General features: G+C 37.2%; 2 protein-coding genes across 6 annotated transcripts; both read right to left on the reverse strand.

Moving 5' to 3' along the window:
- Positions 1–845: 845 nt before the first annotated feature.
- Positions 846–5,115, reverse strand: LOC137735621 (protein ROOT PRIMORDIUM DEFECTIVE 1). Of its 3 annotated transcripts, none has more exons than XM_068475066.2 (3): positions 4,943–5,115; positions 2,609–4,253; positions 846–1,327 (listed from the first exon to the last, which is right to left on the reverse strand). In XM_068475066.2, the coding sequence occupies exon 2, from the start codon at positions 4,078–4,080 to the stop codon at positions 2,818–2,820; it is 1,263 nt and encodes a 420-aa protein (XP_068331167.2). In that variant the 5' UTR covers positions 4,081–4,253; positions 4,943–5,115; the 3' UTR covers positions 846–1,327; positions 2,609–2,817. The 3 variants fall into 3 exon arrangements, with proteins under 3 accessions (XP_068331167.2, XP_088552372.1, XP_088552371.1); XM_088696246.1 differs by having other exon boundaries at positions 2,609–4,256; positions 4,943–5,091; XM_088696245.1 differs by having other exon boundaries at positions 2,609–4,308; positions 4,943–5,091.
- A 961-nt stretch (positions 5,116–6,076) lies between these two features.
- LOC137734658 (acyl-CoA-binding domain-containing protein 6) lies at positions 6,077–11,957 on the reverse strand. 3 transcript variants are annotated; one of them, XM_088697745.1, is made up of 15 exons: positions 11,646–11,920; positions 11,069–11,156; positions 10,461–10,586; positions 9,928–10,005; positions 9,732–9,845; positions 9,507–9,573; positions 9,327–9,388; positions 9,099–9,238; positions 8,889–9,015; positions 7,928–8,042; positions 7,712–7,800; positions 7,342–7,425; positions 6,918–7,235; positions 6,779–6,838; positions 6,077–6,654 (listed from the first exon to the last, which is right to left on the reverse strand). In XM_088697745.1, exons 3-15 carry the CDS (start codon positions 10,575–10,577, stop codon positions 6,481–6,483), a joined length of 1,545 nt encoding a protein of 514 aa, XP_088553871.1. In that variant the 5' UTR covers positions 10,578–10,586; positions 11,069–11,156; positions 11,646–11,920; the 3' UTR covers positions 6,077–6,480. The 3 variants fall into 3 exon arrangements, with proteins under 3 accessions (XP_088553871.1, XP_088553873.1, XP_068330015.2); XM_088697747.1 differs by having other exon boundaries at positions 11,058–11,156; positions 11,646–11,846; XM_068473914.2 differs by lacking the exon at positions 11,069–11,156 and having other exon boundaries at positions 11,646–11,957.
- Between the last annotated feature and the right edge of the window lie 6,956 nt (positions 11,958–18,913).

Raw genomic sequence — 18,913 nt, forward strand, 5'->3', positions numbered from 1 at the left:
TTGTTAAAAAAAAATAAAAAAAATAAAAAAATAAAACCTCCATAATTTAGCCTCACAATGGGCAATCAATGTGGTTTAAATTCTCATTTGACAAGAATTGAACTTAAAGACCTCTCACTTACAAATGAAAATGAATGGTGACCCAACTATGGGAGTTGAAGTAATTCGATGAGAGGTCCTGATGATTAATGACCTGAATGAGCCATTGAAATCTGTCCTCATATATCGGGCAAGCAGACTTCTAGCCTAACTTCTCTCTCATCCACCAAAAACAAGGCATTCTTGCAAAGTTGTTCATTGCGAAAATTAGATGACCAAAATTAGCCTCATTAAGTCTCGAATTTTAATGCCCGAAAGTATATGAATAGGATGATAGTATGGCAAATAAGCACGAATATCGTCCCACCAGAGATCGAATTGATTCTAAAAGTTTTACTAACTAAACTGAAACAAATTACAATTGAGAAGCTTTAACGGAAAGTAGAGAAAATTTTAATTAAACTGAAAGTTTAAATTAAGCTTGAAAAATAAACGCATTGAAATAATGAATTGAAAACATGGAAAACAAGACCCAAGGCATCTGAATTCACCGTAACCAATTCTACTTCTTTCCTCTTAATATGTAATCAACAAGTAATTCTCTAATATTGGTGATCGATTTCCCTAAATTATTTAATGGACATGGTATCTAGTTTCATCAAAAGTATCCTTACATGTTAACTTTCTATGACATCTAGACGAGTTTAAACAAGAATCCATTTAGCTATATGGAAATCGTTGGAAAATCACATAAATCCTAATTGCAAGAAGCTAAAACCCAAGTTAAGTATGATATCTACTCTCACTGGCATCAAATCAACTAAATTAAAACCTCGATGGTGATCAAGCATCTAAATAAAAATTAAGCACATTACAAATAGCAAAAGATAGTAAGGAAGAAAAACTTGATAATAACAATGCCAAAAGGAAATTAAATATTCATGACAGAGCTACATTGTACCCCTAGAAAAGAAAAAGGCTCTTCCTCCTTGTTGTGCCAAAAAGCCCTATGCCCTTGTGAATATGATAGTTTTGGTGGCAATATAGTCTTCACAAGGAGAATGAATCTCCTTAATATAAACCCACGGCAAGCTATTAAGTCTCTCCTGAAGTCAATTGATAGCATTCCCATGTCAATTTGATCTCCAAAACCTATGTAGTTTCATCTTCTTATTGTAATGCATATGTCTTTGCGCAGTGAATTAGCCTCTTGCTCCATTGGAATTACTCTAGATATCCGAAAATCTAATTTTCCACTTTTTTTTCATCTAACTCCAGTATCGAATGCCTACAAATTGAAACAATAAAATTGATGCATGTAACCCATTCAAATATGCAAAATCCAAAGGAAATACATGATAAAAATATATAAAAATATGACCACATCATTGTTTTCACAACATAGCAAAATGGAGTTATATGTGTAGAACAGATGACAGATCCGTCAGTAAACAGATCAGACAAGTCACAAAGACTAAGCAAGAAACACACAAAGTAAAAACTCATTTCAACAAGATATAGTAAAATATCAAGTCGTCCTCCAAACACCTAGCCCCTCCCCCTAGGATTCATCTGGTCAGCAAAAGTCATTAAGCTTTTATGAAAGATACAAAGGCATCGTCGTTTAAGGCAAGAAGTCTTTTTCGGCATACATGAGGCAATTCTAATATCAAACAATTCATCCATGAAGGGATATGAGTACAAAGAGAGTTTGCAGTACAAAACTAAAAGTATCAACCACAACATTTTGGACCTCTTTTATCATCTCTTTCCAACCTTTCTGAGAATTAGTTTTTCCAACTATTTAACCAGATGGACAGTGTTAATCACTTAATGTTAGAAGGAGAAAAAAAGGCAACAAAACTCGTCCATAGAGTGAGACCACCATCCTGTTGTATCATTCGAATTACCAAAAAAGAAAAGAAACCACATCATGTCTTTATTGGAGAATGCAATTATTGAAGAATGTACTTTCAGCATTTGGGTTGTATCTGCTATGTGGAAATGTAATATTTCTACAAAATTTATTGAAGAAATTTCTTCCCCATTCTTAAGATATTATAAAACGGAAAATTACTAACTCTGAACCTCTTTTCCTCGCTCACTATCTTAGTTTGGCATCTGGACCAACAAAAATTTCATATGGATCTATGCATAAAGTAAACATGAAAGGACAGAGTATTTCCCAAGAAAGAAGATACGACTCTCCAGCATACAAATAAAGGTTAATATGGCATGTGCAAGTATTCCAGACTTTCTTAAAGTTCAAGACCAGCTGAGGTTTTCATGTTCTCACATATACTGGTTTCAGCACTAGATCAAATTATGAGATGGATAGTGAATATGGTATAAATAATCCTCTAAAAGTTATATTGGTGGTTAGCGAGCCATTACTAGAACAAAATTAAGTATACGAATAAACAATGATGCGGCATTGTAAACTAAATAGTAAAATTTATCAGACCAAGTAGAAGATCCTTTTTTTGAACACAAAAATAATCATATGTTTAAGATCATCTGCGATAAAATAAATATCAACAGATATTTCTTAAGAGGGAAGTGTCATTACCACATCGTCGGCAGGTTGAGTCAGCTAGAGTGGTCTGTTGGGGGCAAGCAGTCTTCATTGAAGGGTTCAACTTAAGTTATTTTGCAGATGACACATGCTGAAAAATATGGATCATCATCAAGGGGTTAACATTTTCCATCGCTCAATAATTATATCCATTTCACTAATTTCAAGTCGCATTGTATTTATGAAACCTTGAATTACCAATTTCAACTTCCATTGTCCAAGTTCTCTAACATTGGAATAACCCAGTCACCATCCATTTTGGCATCCCCATCTACTTTGAACGCCTTAATTTCCTCTGGAGCTGGCATTCCTCTAGTATTTCGACACCCAAGGAAAACAAGGTCTAAAGTTTTCCTCCGAACATCATATATCGGATTAGACTCAATTAAGCACCCTTTACTATATGCCTCTCTAAGAAAAACGGTTTGAGTATTACGTCTGGTTGATATGTAAAAAATTCCAGGGTGCTTCAAGATAAGCTCCCGCACATTAACGACCATAGCAAAATCTTTCCGAAAATGAGCTAATCTTTCAACCTCAACCATCTTCTCTACTGACAAACTCAAGAACTCATGAAGAATACCAACCGCCCGTTTCTCATACCTCTCTATCCCTCCACAACTACGAATGCTGACAACCTCTTTCCTGTCATAAGGCTTCACGTAAGGAAGCCTTTGCCAATTCTTCAACTTATCTCTAAATCCTGCCTGGATTTCATACCCTGTTGGGAAATTTATAGGGAATGCATACTTTGTCTCAAACTCACTCAACCACTTCTCTCTAAATTCCTTCTCTCGCCATTTCTCAACTTCAGCAACATCCAAATTCTCATCTCTACTAATCAGTTCTACAACCTCTAAATCAATCAACCTAAAATCCTTTGAATATTTACCAAGGATGGATTCTCTGAAATCCTCGGGCAATCCAAATTCTTTCCTGACCAGCCTCAAAGCGTGGACATGCAGAGTGCCACTCACAGACATCATCAACAACTTCTTTACATGATGAACAACTTCGAATTCCCATTGTTTCATAGCCATTACCTCTTCCTCTATTAAACCCCTCATTTTCTTACTGATCCTGCAACACAAACTGCGCCGCACCGGATGCGTAAACACCTCAAAAATATGTGGGTATTTGTGAACAAAGGCACCAATGCCTACATTAAGCCCCACAAGGTTCCTCCATCGAGACATTAGTTGCAAGGACACAAAGGGTCCACGTTTCCGATTGGACATGAGGTCGTGGAGTTTTAGGATGATATCGAGCTTCTTGAGGTGGGTTGTGAGTTTGTCTAGCTTTGAGTCCCTGGTTCGGTCTTCTAATCGTGTTCGGGCTGAAATTACAGGCTTTAGCCATCTTTTTTGTACAAAGGAATTGAAGGGGCCAAAAGGGGTCACTTGTGAGCTTAATATAGAAGCTCTGAACTTGAAGAGGCTGAGTTTGGAGCTTTCGAATATTCTCATGGGGTCTAATTTGGTGGGTTAAGCTTCCAAATTTGTTTGACTTTCTTCATCTCAAGTCCCACAAGAATCAAACTCTTTGAACCTAAAAAAAATTCATTTTCTGTATATTTAGTGATGACCAACTTACACAGCCCTCATCAAAGGTTCTGGTTGGCTTGTACATCTGCCACTGCCTGCTATTCTCAAAGGCACAAAATGCAACGAATCAATCAGAAACACGCCACCTAACTGTATGAGAAATTACAATAATCTGAATAATCATAACAAACGATACAAGAATCTGAGTAACATGTGAAATAAAGAATAATCGAGTTTGGCCTTCGGTTTTGAAAGAGTTAACTCCATATTGGCTGATTCCAACCGAAATTAAAAACCTCATCTATCTTATAAATTACCATCCCCCTAAAACTATTGCCCGATAATCAAATTAAACCCAAAACCTTCAACTGCATCAATATCCCCCCAAAGATTTGTTACCATGCTTCAATGGCACCCGCCGCGGTAAAGGATAAATTAGACCCTAATAATACAACTTTTCCTCCCCTTTCTCTGCGTTTCTTCTCCTCTTTCTATGTCCTTAAAACCTCCCCATTCTGCAGTTTATCGGCCGAGATTTATCGGGTGCCCAGAGAATATTATAATTAGCCAAATGCGTTCTTGTTTGTTGATGAAATGCAGATAAACTTTCTTCACTAATGCAAAAGAAAAACAAAAACAAAAAAAAAATCGAAGGGGATGCAATTCATAACCCAATCTTCCAAATACTTCCCTATCACTAATCACTTGGGAGAAATACCGAGTACAATTAATTACACCCTTAATTCTACCATACAAAGAGAGCTGTCAAGAGAGAGAGACTGACCGGTTATAGGAGCGTTCATCGTCGTTGTGAGCTTGGAAGACGGACGACGCTTGTGTATTTATGGAGAAGCTCTGCAAATTGATGCATTCATGTTTGAAGTTGCAGTCAAAAGAGGAGCATGAAAACCTCGGCAGTGCAAATACAAGAGAGAAGCTCGCACTTTCCAACCCAATGAAAGAGATCGAAACGTTTATTTTTTTTATTTTTTAACCAAACGATATCACGTACACTAAGTGAAAAGATAAATTTTCATTGTGACGGGAACACGGGGTACATCACGTGTTTTTATGTAAGTGATAAGAAATTTTATTTAAGTTATTAATTTTTTAGCACACAAATCACATCATTATTTATATAGTGATACGTAGTATACCAACCTGTGTTCCGATCACATTGAAAAAAATTTCAAGTGGGAGGGGTGGCTTAGCCTCGCAATAGACTAACAATAATGTGGTTCAAATTCATCTTTGACGAGAATCGAACCTAGAACCTCTCACTTGCAAAAAGTGAAATACCACATGGCTCTAATACTTAGTAGAGAGATGTAATGTTTTATTGGTCCCCAACTTCACCTCCTGTTTCATTTTCGTCCCGAATTTGACATTGTGTACGGTCCTTACTCTTGCATGGTGTTTTGGTCAGTTTCGTGAAGAGTAATGCTAGGTACAAAATCATGGTGTTTTGGTCATTTTCGAATATGGGTTTTGCAATTCGAGCCAATTCGAGTGAATCTAGAATTAGCAATCTCATACCTTTTGGAGGTCTCACTAAACTAACCTAGCAAAGCCTTTAGTCAGAGCGAGTCCAACTTAATCTCATTTAAGTTGGTTTGTGATTGTACCAAACTGACCTAGCAAAGCCTTTAGTCAGAGCGAGTCCAACTTAATCTTATTTAAGTTGGTCCGTGATCGCACCAAACACAGACTAGCGGTCTTAGCTAAGGCAATCCATTCCATTGGAACTAAACAAGGGCAAACAAACACCGAGTCTTAGTACTGGATTTGAGTAAGATCTGCCGTGGAATTGATCTTTTGTCCTTGAAGTGTTTGTGGGCCTCCTTGGTTTTGACGGTGTGAAAGTAGATCCGCATGATTGAGGTTGGCTGAGGTACAAGTAACTTGTTGGCCAAGAAAATTAAATATCAATCAATTTTTTTCTGAGACCACTAGAACATAAAGATTTTGAACTGTGTCGTACATACACAATACAAATCCAACGGCTCTACCGATTTAAACATGAATATAAATAGAAAGATGAAAAAAAAAATGATCAAATGGATGTTCATGAATTACAATCAAACATGGTCTGTAAAAATCCTGTAGCTTAAGACTAAATTTTCATCCTTTTACTGGCTATCGTAATAAGAACGCTTTCTGTAGGCCACCGCTTCCAGTTGGCCGCTGCTGGGATCTGCCTCACCTTCTTGACGGAGCTAGGACAGATAACCAGGTGTATGAGCTCCATTTAAATCTTTCGTCACTGACTTCTATCATTTTCTCTTTTTGTCATGTTTTCCTGAACTGACCTTGCGACCCTTTTCAGTTGCCACCACCCCCAGCAATCCACCGCCAAACCCCACCAGAACCTTGTCTCTGAGCAGATGAGGAGAGCTCATCCCGTTCCAATGCAGATTTTTGACCCCGAAGTGCTTGCACCTCATCCTCAATGGACTGCACCAATTCTAATTTCTTTTGAAGTTCACTGATTTGAGCCTAGGAAAACAATGTAAGAACAAAATCAGCTGCTACATAGAACACATTACATTCGTTACAGGGCATGTCAATAAACAACCCAACCCAACCCAAATAAGTTAAAACAAATTATGAAAGGAGAAACCTCCAATTTAAAACATCTTGATCTCTCAGCTACTAGTTGTCCTTGGACTGAAAGAAGTTCCTGAAAGGGAAGGTTGCAAGGATGAGAAACTCCAAAACACAATAATCACCCTAGTAACCAGTGTCTCTAAGAAGTATACCTTGGACAACTCAGCATGAGTACTGTTGACTTCTTCAATATTCTGCCCGATCCTGGAATTTTCTGCCTTGACTTCCACAAGTGACAACTCCAGCATACTTTTCTCCTCTGTAAGGGCCTCTACCTCAACCGTTAAATCTTGTTCATAATGATGGTTTTCAGGTCCCTTGGAGTTCAGCTCTGCTGTTTTGGAATCAAAATTTTCTATTTTAGATAAGGCATATGCAGCAGTAACAGAAGCTGCCGCTGCAGCTGCTGCTGGTGACTGGAATATCTTGGGTTGTGATGAGTCCCTCGGTTTGGGCATCATTACAAAAACCTGTAAGAAAAGAAAGGCAAAGAACCATATAAGGGAATGCACAAGATACCTCATGCAACATAGGCTTGTAAATAATGAACATGAAATATGTCATTGAATAACATACCTCATTGCTATAATTCCCATTATACCCACCAAAGGCAACCAAATGCTTCTTTCCATCTATGGTCACTGAGCAGACAGTGAGTCCCTATTTCCAAATCACATTCATAGCTCAAGTACAAACCAATAAACTAGAATTTTATGTTTAGTCATAAAAGGCATGACCCATAAACGATATTCAGTTACACCTGGAGCAAAAAACCTTTTATGGAACAACGTGGTGCACAAGTCATACTAGAGTAATGACCAAACGTCACAAGTATATTTTCTTTTAGTATTTCTATGGAACTGTATGTCAATGGATGCAGTCAACCAAATTTCTTTCGGATTGAAACTTCTCGGAGAAACATATATAATCAAAGAAATGAACAGACCTCACTAGCGAGTGCATCCCTTTGCTTAACACTGGTTGAGACTGACCAGACTAGCTTAGACATATTTAACACCAGAGTTTCGGGGCAACCTGTATAATTTTATAGTCTATGTCATAAAAAGCTAGAAAAGTACATTTACAGTAGGTAAAAGCCACGGTTCCATATTTAGTGGGCATAGTTTCATAGTAAGATTCAGTAAGCAATAATTATGTATACCATTTTTGTTATCTCCACCACCAACTATATACCAGTTCTCATCAATGGTTATACCAGCATGACCTGCCCTAGGAGCAACAAGATCACCCTGAATTTGTGGTTGGGACCACTCCATCTGAAAAGTAATGGCAAATTGTGGGCAAGAAACATAAAAAGAGAAAATACGGCAATTAACTGGAAAACTGTACAGCTTAAAAAGCATGGAATATCATACTATTACTAATGATTCATTTTTCGGTTACAACTAACAGTAATTTTTCATTCAACCTATTCTTATTGTTGGTATAGGATGGCATAATTATCTTTCAAGGTATACAAAAAACTTTCAAAAGTTATGCTCCCGAAACCATATAATGTCTAAAGTTCACCAAAAACTCTTTAACATTCCATGATGGCAAGTGGACCACACATCATAAATTTGATGCATGCAGTCCTCTACTGATTCAAATGAAGTATGAATTTTCTGATCTCAAGACCGAAGGAGAGTATACAAATACAAACAATAAAAGAATTTAAAAATAAAAAATAAAACAAATAAAGATGTTCCTAGCTCACTCAATTCAGGCCTCTAGGCATACAGCAGGATGGAAGTAAAAAACACAAGATACTCATTAATTTACAAAAAGGAGCTCTTACAATGAATAGCACTTTTGGTACAAATCTAAAAATGTGAAAGAGGGATCTATTTAATTTTATAAATATAAAATGAAATATGTTCTCAGAAACTCATATTTGTTGATAATAGTTGTTGCCTTCATTACAAAAGAACATATTAATTCCAACTATATTCTTCTGCGTAAGTTTTCAATAATCACTTCAGTACGCTTATAACTCAGAAATCATCTTTTAAACAGTAAATTAATAAATTAAATCATTTAAGTAATGCACATCTATGTCATGTGTGTTTGAACAGACTGCAGAATTTGTAGACTAGATCTGATGTAATCAGTAAAGCACTTACTGCTTCCAAGTCAAGTACATGAAGATCATTGAAGAAAGTAGCATGAGAACAACCACCGAAAATTAGAAGGTAGCGTTCAGCATTTACTGCAGCTGCGTGATCGAATCTAGGAGCTGGAGGTGTCTGCCTATCATAACATAAAAAAGTAATGCAGAACTCTTCTAAAAGCATGGCACAAAAGTTTCAAAATAAAAGTGTATGGATACTTACGTTACTTTCATCATATCCCAAGTCATTGTCTCTAGATCAAGAACATTAACATCATTCAACAATCTTCTGGTCCTGTCTTCTCCACCGAACATTATCAGTCTAGAACCGACTAATGTCATGGACTGCCCCCCACGAGCTACCTGAAAAATAATTTGCATGCATACCAAACAGGTTAATTACAGTTGAAAGCACATAGCACAAGGAAAAACAAGGATTCAGCCATCATACCGGTACATTTCCTGAGGTCTCAATGATGCCACAGTGGTGTGTTTCCAAATCGATGAACCAAACTACAAGTCCATTAACATTGCAAAAGGTTTTAAACACCAATTAAAGTGCACTATCATATGTCTCATGATAGATCTACATTGTCCATGAACTAACAAGATGGTTGTTCTAGTAACAAACCTATTATACTATCAGACGATTTCTTCGAATTCCCACCAAGAAGAAGAAGTTTGTCTCCCCACCTAACCTGCCAAGATATAGACAAAAGTGTTCAGTTGGATATGAAAACCATGTCGAATCATAAATGAAGGGGACGAAAGCCAAGACAAAAAGCGAATTGGACATATACAAACAAATAATATGCACGTATAAACGCAAAGATTTACTGGTCTCATGAAATTTTACCATATTGTGAGCAGAAATTCCTGGAAGAACTTCCTGTGAGCCACTGTCTTCAAATTTATCGGAATTGGATTTCAGTTTAATTTTAGACCACAACAAATTTCTAAAGTCAAAGACCTGCAAGAAGAGTCCAGTACTACATACATTACACAAAAAAGAAGAACCTCAAAGTCAAAAAGTACATGAGCATGTACAATACCTGAATATCAGATAGGTGCCGACCATTACGACTCCCACCAACAATGTATAATTTTTCATCCACTACTACAGCAGCATGCTACAGTTAAAATAGAAATAGCATGGTAAGTCTTTGGTTGATCAATTTCCTTTTCTTGAAAAAATATAAGAAAATATTGCTGACAGATAATTAAAGTATTAAATTAAATATAAACAAAAAGTATTTTTCAGCCACTTAGTACTACGTTCTAGTGGTATTCCTCTTCACGTGTAAGTGAGAGGTCTTAGGTTTAATTCTTGCCAAAGGCAAATTCGAACCAAATAATTATGGCTAGCCCATTTTGAGCCTTAGCCCACTCCCCCACCCCTTAATGTAGATAATATCATTATGTATTAAAAAAAAAAAACAAAAATATAAACAAAGAGTTTGATTTTGCACTTACTGTAACAAAAAAGTGACTTTAGGAATCACAAAAGGAGAAAAAATGTGAACTTAACAAGACATTTCTCTTTGGTTTTAATCTAAGCTTATCTAAAATAAAAATATATGCGTACCTTATAGCGAGCAGGTGGTCGTGGACCAGAAACAGGGAGTGCTATCCACTGGTCACAGGCCAAATCTGTTTGCCAACTGCTGGTATCAACATTTTTCACAATCCCTTCGTTTCCCATAGAAGCTGTCTGCAGGTGAACCAATTGATTTAACTTCGCTTTAAAATATTAAAAATATTAAATGACCAAAAGAGTAAAGAACTAGAAAAATAAACAGACATTACTTCCACCAACATTTCAGGATAAACAAAGTCCCTGTTTGAGAGCATAAACTTAAAAAGCATAAACTTAAAAAAAATAAAAAATAAAAAAATCACCACTATGTATCATTTCAGAAATACTATGATAAAAACCCACTTGAAATTGTAGCCTACCGGAAGGAATCAACTATAATGTAGCTAGCTAGTAAATAGCAGAGCAATTTGAAATGTGCAACATAAAAATTACTAGTACTAGATGAAAAAACAAAAAATCCTGCGAAACCCAGAGCACAGCTGTGGAGAGAATGACGCAAAGCAATTACAGTGGTTTGTTCATGAACAACAAAGATCTATTACAGTTTGCAGGTTTATTTTTCATTTTCTATTTAAAATCCTTTACTTGCTTGCTACCTTCCCAAGATTAGAGGGCTCCTTTACCAGCCTTCCGAATCGCTTCAGTGCCCACCTTGTCTTCAGTAATATCCTATCGTACTGTTTTCTAAAATTAATCCAATTCCATTTCTCATTAAAAGGATTTACAATAAACAGTATGAAGACCCCAGAGAAGGAAAAGGAATGTGAAACATTTCGATTTAGTTAACAGAAACAGCGAACAAATTCGGTTGATACGAAGAATTTATCTAACACTGAATTTGAATATTTATTGAATTCAGTTACCATTAAGCATGACATAATCTTTGTTTTTAACCCCAATCAAAAGAAAAGGACTAAGACTCAATCCTGTGACAAAATTGCAATTGCCCATTTCACATTTCTGAATTCCAAAAAAAATCCATCATAATTCACCTCAGATGAAGATTGAATTTCCAATCTCTCTCTCGAGAACCTCAGCAACCAAACAAAAATGTCCACATTCATCCATAAGTCAACAAACAGACAATTCAATCGACGGGGTAAACTGAGAACCAAATTAATGAAATGAGTTCATATTTTGACATAAAAATGAGGGGAAGAGAGGATTATGCACCTTGAAATTGCGAGGGAAATACAATTATCGAGAGGAGATCAGGGAGGAGATGGGCGGCCGGAGAGTTGGATCTGAAGGAAAATGTGGAGGAGATCGGACGGTGGCGATTAATTGATTCGTAGGGAAGAGTCGAATACCACCGTTAAGATCTGTTTCTGTATCGTCAGGCGATCATTTGGCTGGCTTTGTCAGTGTCTCCGTACTGACCGACGGAATCAGTAGAAGATTAAAGTCGACGTTTTTTTTTTTTTTTTTTTTGTCGAATTAAAGTCGACTTTTGGACTTAATGAAGATTTCTTCCTAAAGCAGAACAAAATTAAAAATTGAAAAAATAATACAATATTTGCCCTGCTACGGTCCTATTAAATTAAGAATGTGATTATATAAATCCTAATGTATCTAAGGATACATTGGAATATTCTATAGGGTTAGATAGTATCTTATTATAGTTGTAATCCTAAAGGGTAATAAATTAACATTTACTACTACTATAAATAAAGGCACAATGAGGTGAAATAAAACACACATCACAATTATACATCTCTCTCTTCTCTCTATATGTCGCACCCCTCTCTCTATGACCTTCATAATTGTTCAATAAATTATGCCTACAACACGTTATCAGCACACTTTTGACGTTGCGCTAAAGAGAGTTTATTCTTCAATCAGGGGAATATTACGTTTTCATCATTCTTTTTATGATTAATTTATTATTTTAAATTAATCTACATGCTATTGATTCAATTTAATTTTTCTTTGTTAAAAGTGATACAACGCATTGGAGATGCAATTTTGGCTTTCCGAGAAGGATCTTCTACAAATTCAAAGGCTTTTATCGTTTTTTGCCAATTAGATACGCTTAAAATAAAAGAAGATATTTGAAACGACCATGAAGTATGAAAATATTCCTCATGATGCATGAATTCCGTACATTTATATTTACCTTCCAATATATATATATATATATATGTTTCATGCATTACACAATTTTTGCTATGTGAAATTTGTGAGTCAAAGAATCAAAAGAAATTAGAAGCACTTTTGGGTTTTCCAAACCCTAGAATTCAAAGAAAAAAAAAAAGAAAAAAAAAATTATTTTTGGGGAAAATTACGATAAAGCCGCGGCTCTCAGCCACACCAAGCCTGGTAGCTTGAGCCAGTGACACGGCCAACTTCAGTCCTGCATCAACTGCCTCTATTTGGGCTTGCTGCTCTTAGACTAGGCCTGATTGCCTAAGTCTTTTTTGTTGGGCTTCACGCCCGCGTCTCATCCCAAGAAGCCAACACGTCGTTGGGCTTTTCGCTCTAAACCAAAGACATCATACGTTGGGCTTATCCTGAGCCACGGCCCACCAAACAGCAACCTTCGAGCTTCTGGGTTCTGCTCCCACGTTTTGGCCTGCCTTCTACAGCCTTATGTGTTGCTGGTCCCATCTTTTCCCTTTCGCCTACTTCCCTGCTGCAATTGCAATTTGCCTACTTGCATGGGCTGCCTCGTGCAGCCTGGCCTGAGTCTAAGTCTGCAGCCTTTGCTGCAGGGCCCTGTTCTGGATAGCAGCCAGCAATCCTTTGCTATTCTGCCTTTTGTTCTCGGCCCAAAGCCATTTTCGGCTTGTTTTTTTTTCAACCCACACCCATATTATTTTGGTGCCCGATTTCACGGCCTTAACTAACTTTTAGGGCTTTTCTTTTGCATGGCCTGTGGCCATCTAGCCAAAATGTGGCCTAAATCTTTATATTTCTTTGCTTTTACGATCGACCCGAATGGTCCTGATTTATTGAATTAATTAAAAGTGACCAGCTGTCTATTAATCTGACAAGAAATCCAAAATTGTTAGCCTAAATCTCACTTTTGCACATTAACGATTCAATATTTTAATTCTCTTCTTTGAACCGTTGACCTCATTTCGTAGTCTCGAAATGCTCACACTTGAGTTCCCGAAGCAACTCAAATCCACTACACTTAAATCAGCATATTGTATTATGTGTTCTTGCGGGAGCCTTTATTTTATGAACTAAATGTTCGTAAACTAAGTTGAACCTGTAGTTTCAAAATTAGTGCCTTTGAACCCGAAGTTTTCATAAAACAATACACCCATGAATACCATGTCTTAGAACCCGAATGTTCTGATTTTGATGCTTAAGTTTTCATCAATACCATGTCTTAGAACCGAATGTTCTGATTTTGATGCTTATGGATGATTCATTCCTATAACACCAATCACAATCTTGGTCCCTCCAATTTAGTGGATTGTCGAAACATCATAAGTTCGATTTTCCTGATTTGGACGTTTCTAATAGAAACCACTTTATGTGTGGTATAAGACGTGAATCTCCACTTGACTATCAAGTAGCTGAGAAACCATTGAAACCAACAATGGCATAGAAGAGTTGAATAAGCCCCTGCCATGATCTTCATTCGAAGACTTATGCCTGAAGCATTACAAACAGAAGTACCTCCTGAACGAGGATTCCGTGGCTCTTTGGCTCATTCCTACAGACTGTCTAATCATGTGAGACATTGCGTGAAGTACACCATGATTACGTCCATGAATAAGTACAATTCTAAGGCTTATAAATCCGATCGAATTTTGACTGGAGAATACTTTTCTCAGCCTTCCATGTTTCTTACTCACTCTTGAAGTAGCAGTGTAGAAAGCAGAAGTTTACCAAATTCTCGAATCTGATTACTACCACAAACGTGATAGAAAGGTATATACCCAGCTTCGGTTAAAGTCTACCAAATGGTATAGACCTAGTTCGGCTGGAATATACCAAATGGCTTAACCCAGTTCAGTCAGAGCCTATCGAATGGTGATACCCTGCTTTAGCAGGGATGCACCAAAAGGCATTCTCTACTTCGGCAGAAATGCACTGAATGGTATTACTTTGTTTTGGCAGAGGCCTACTGAATAGACCCCTCCAGCTTCGGTTAGAGCCTACTGAACCCAAGTCTGGATCTGTCTATCTCTTTCACAATCCAATTTCAAGTTTGTTTTTACAACATATGGTAGAATTAAGGCCTGCCAAGGTGTGGCATCATGCTTGAAGCGTGATCCTTGGCACCTAAGACCTAAAACTTCAAGAATAAGGGATAATATTCTCAAACCTTAACCTTGCAGAATCTACTTCCGTCTTGATGGAATAGATCATTGGTTATTCATATATTCGTGCCCTTACCAATGTCATTGAGGATTATCAGTCTCGTAGTTAATAAGTGAGATTGATTTTGCTCCACTGAATACCATTGGAAGAGCAGAATTTTGACATAGATGGCCTTGTTAGCCGAATCCCCTCACTAAACCATTTACTTTGTGAACATTTTTTTAATGCTCTTGGATTCACATTTGGTGTTTGTTTTCATTATAGATAATCTTATTGATATTGTCCTTGAATATGAGTTAATTGAATCATGTTTCTTGTATACATGTTATTGAATTCAATTAAACACGTGATTAGGTACAAACGTGGGAAAGTTAGTTATCTAGATGAATGCGATACTACGCACACAAACTTTATGCCTAAATCCAATCTCTAGTAAAGACTTTAGGTCTATCCAACCTGATTAAAAGCATTGCCACGCTTCTTATTAAATGAATGGTACTGAATTACCATGTCAGAGACCTTATATTCTCCCCGTTTCGGAAGAATGTCATTGAGTTTAAACAATATTCAAGATGACAATGATCATGAATGAAACCACTGAAGAAAATAAAGTGAAATATCTTTGCACCACCTCCACAAATGAGCCTGAAGCTTTGCTTTGGGGCCAATAGGTTGTCTCCCAATCGGGAACACGCCACATGTGGTCGACCTAAAGCCTGGTGATTCGAGCAGTTTACTTGCTTTGGCACGACCTTTTGGGACACTTTGGTCGAACAATGATGTCACGACGCATCTCCTTACCCGAAGTAAGGACCTTGTGCCGACAAGCACACTTTGCCAAGCCTGCTTATTGGGGAAATTGATTTTCTAAATCATCCCTCGCAAAGATACGAAATCACCTTTTTTCACAGTGGATTCAAGGGAATATATGTGGACTAATCCAACCAAAATGCAGACCATAAAAATACTTATGGTTTTGGTTAATGAATCAACAAACTGGTCACATGTTTGTCTACACACATTGCTGCTAAACCTCTTGGCCTATTTTAAGGGTTCACCACCTTACTTATCCTATAAAGTCTGGGAGACTGGATAATGCTGGAGAGTCTATATCGACAGTTTTCGATAGGTATTGCATGTCTTTTGGGTTTATAATTAGATATTGAATTCCCATGTTCACCCCAAATAGCTTCACATAATGATCATAAAACGCAATTTCAATAATCGCTCAGACCTTGGTGAATGCACCAAGCTTTCGGTTTCTGCCTAGGGCTATGCAATCTTATACGTAGTTATGTTGGTCCGCCTTGAGGCCCATTGCCACCCAACCATTTAGACATTATAGTAGGTTACTGGCTACGAACCTAACATTTCGTATTTACTCATTTGGGTGTGTATTCCATGTGCTGAGTTGCGCTGCCGCAACATACCAATATAAGTCCTCAAATAAAGGAAGTGAATCTTTGTTGATTATGATTTTCCTTCACACTAGCTCTCTTAGAGTCCTTACATACGATCTATTTACCGCTCATTTGCGAATTGTCACTTCAATGAGGCAATCTTCCTGCCATTAGGGGGAGATAAGAACGTTAACGTTCCTGTAGAATAACGCAAATTTGCGTGGTCGTTGCCCACTATGTCTCATCTCAATCCCCGTACCGCACAAGTGTCTTAAGCAAGTGCAATGAATTCTAACTTTCAGAATGTTGTTCCTCTGATTTAGCTAAAATGACAAGATCATATACCAGCTGCAAACATGCCTGCAAGGATAGACATATTTAACGGATGTCGAGTCAATGTCCCTGGAAGGTGTGCTGCCCCTGTTGGACGGTTCGGTACACTGGCAAATAGCTAATTAATCTGTCTTGGCCTGGAACACGATAGATCACTCGGTTCATAGGATTTAGTTCCCTAGAAGAGAAAGACACGACACAACAATGAATCCATACTAATTGCTATCTCAAATCATTTCCATCTCATAAGATTAATCCAGATTACTTCCGAGACTTAAAGTTCTTGGTTTAGTATACTAGTTTGGATGAGTTAATGGAATTGAAATGAGATTACCATCGATGATGCTTTCATTTATATGGTAGCTACTGACATAAATGAGAAGTAACGATATCAAATCGTGTTCCGTTGATAAAGTGACAATGTAGAACTGATTGGACAACTGAAATTACAATCCAGGTCAAAGTCCTTACGAAAATGTGTTTTGGTTTAGTGTGATTGGACAACTGATTAAGCGTAATGAGATGAATGAAATAATGCAATATAATGCATGCCTTACGGCGCAAGGTTTCTCTCAAACACCCTATGATTAATAGCAGCATTATGAAATGTGGTTAGTGTTTTCTCCATGGGGATATTGATATGGAGATTTACATGTAAGTTCCCGAAGAATTACATGGACTAGTTCAAATAGTTCCAAACCACGGAACACCCTCTCAACTAGCTTAAGGTGTTCACTTATGGATTGAAGCAATCTGACGGATGTGAAATACCCATAAGTGATTATTTGATCAATCAAGCATATGAATAAATGCCCTTGTGTGTTAAATTCTAAAGTCTTATTTTGAATTGCTAGAGTTACAGTTTATGTCGCTGACATGAATCTCACTAAGACTTTAGAAGAACTTGAGAAAATTGTCTCACACCTGAAGACGGAATTTGAGATGAAGGATCTTAGGAAAACTCGTTTATGCCTTAACTTGAAGTTGAAGCATTGTTCTGACGGTACTTTGGTTTACCAGTCAAACTATACCCTGAAGATGTTACCTTTGAGTATATGTATGATCTTCCATATGTTATATGTAGATGAGACCCTTGAAAAGGTTATGGAATCCGAAATTCCATGTCTGAGTTCAACGTTGTGCTTCGTTGTACTTAGCTTATTGTATTAGACAGGACATCTCCTTTGCTATTGATATAGGTAAAGATGAAGCACCGCGTTTACACGCAACCACTAAATTGGTATTAAAGACGTTTTTTCGCTACCCTGAATGGTACTTTGGATTTGGGTTAATCCTAATGTATCTTGAGCAAATTCGACCCCCTGATCCTCAGAATGAATCTTGCCTTGATTTTTATGTTGATGTTGGTTACTTATCAAACCCACACAAGGCAAATCCCTGAATGGTTATGTATTTATCGTTAAGGGATATCGCAATATCTTGGAGGTCCACGATATGACCTTAATTGCGAAATCTTTGAATCGATCCAAGACTTACCTCACATCACTACACCACACGTAAGACATGGTTATGAGTTATTGTTGAGTATATTCGAAGTACTTGCTGTGTTTTTATCCATCGTTGAGTCCCAACAACGATCCATGAAGATTATGCTGCATGTATCAACCTGACCAAGACATGATACATTAACAAAGTTAACGCCAAGACATATTGCGTCTACATCTACATCAGTAAAGCATCAGGAAATTGAAGTCATGCAAGCCGATCCTAGACAACCTTGCCGACCTCTACACGATGTCACTGCTAAAGTCAACCTACCAGAAGCTTGTTCAAGGAATTGGTATGCCTAACTATTCGTATGCAATGCTTGTAGTTCTCATTTGGAAGATTTGTCAAACTCAGGGGGAGTGTCCAGAAGTATACTCACTTGATCTTAATGTACTTTTTTTCCCTACGATTAGGAGCATTTTTCCCACTGGGTTTTTGCTACCTAACTAGGTTTTGACAAGACACCCATCCTTACCCTTACGAGCTTTTCTACTTGTGTCCAAAAGACGTATAGTTTTGACTTAATGCAAGTTCTCACTTTTCTTCTTAGTCTATGGGTTTTTCTCCTACCTTGGGTTTCACCATAACAAGGTTTTGTGAGTTTTACCTTTTATGCATTCTTCTGTTGATTTGAGATTAACATTTGCTCATTGTGCCGCCGACTTCATCAACTGTACTTGCTTCATTGCTGAAGACTTGATGCTCCATTTGTTTGAGTATTTACACACTTAAAGGGGAGTGTTGCAGTCCTATTAGATTAAGAACGTGATTGTGTAAATCCTAGTGTATCTAAGGATATCTTGGAATATTATCTAGGGTTAGATATTATCCTATTAGAGTTGTAATCCTTTTAGGGTAAGGAATTAATCTTCTCTACTACTATGAATAAAGGCACAATGGGGTGGAATAGAACACACCTCA

The sequence above is a fragment of the Pyrus communis genome, chromosome 7, assembly GCF_041283825.1.
Source record: "Pyrus communis isolate YQ-2024b chromosome 7, ASM4128382v1, whole genome shotgun sequence".
NCBI classification, from domain to species: Eukaryota; Viridiplantae; Streptophyta; class Magnoliopsida; order Rosales; family Rosaceae; genus Pyrus; species Pyrus communis.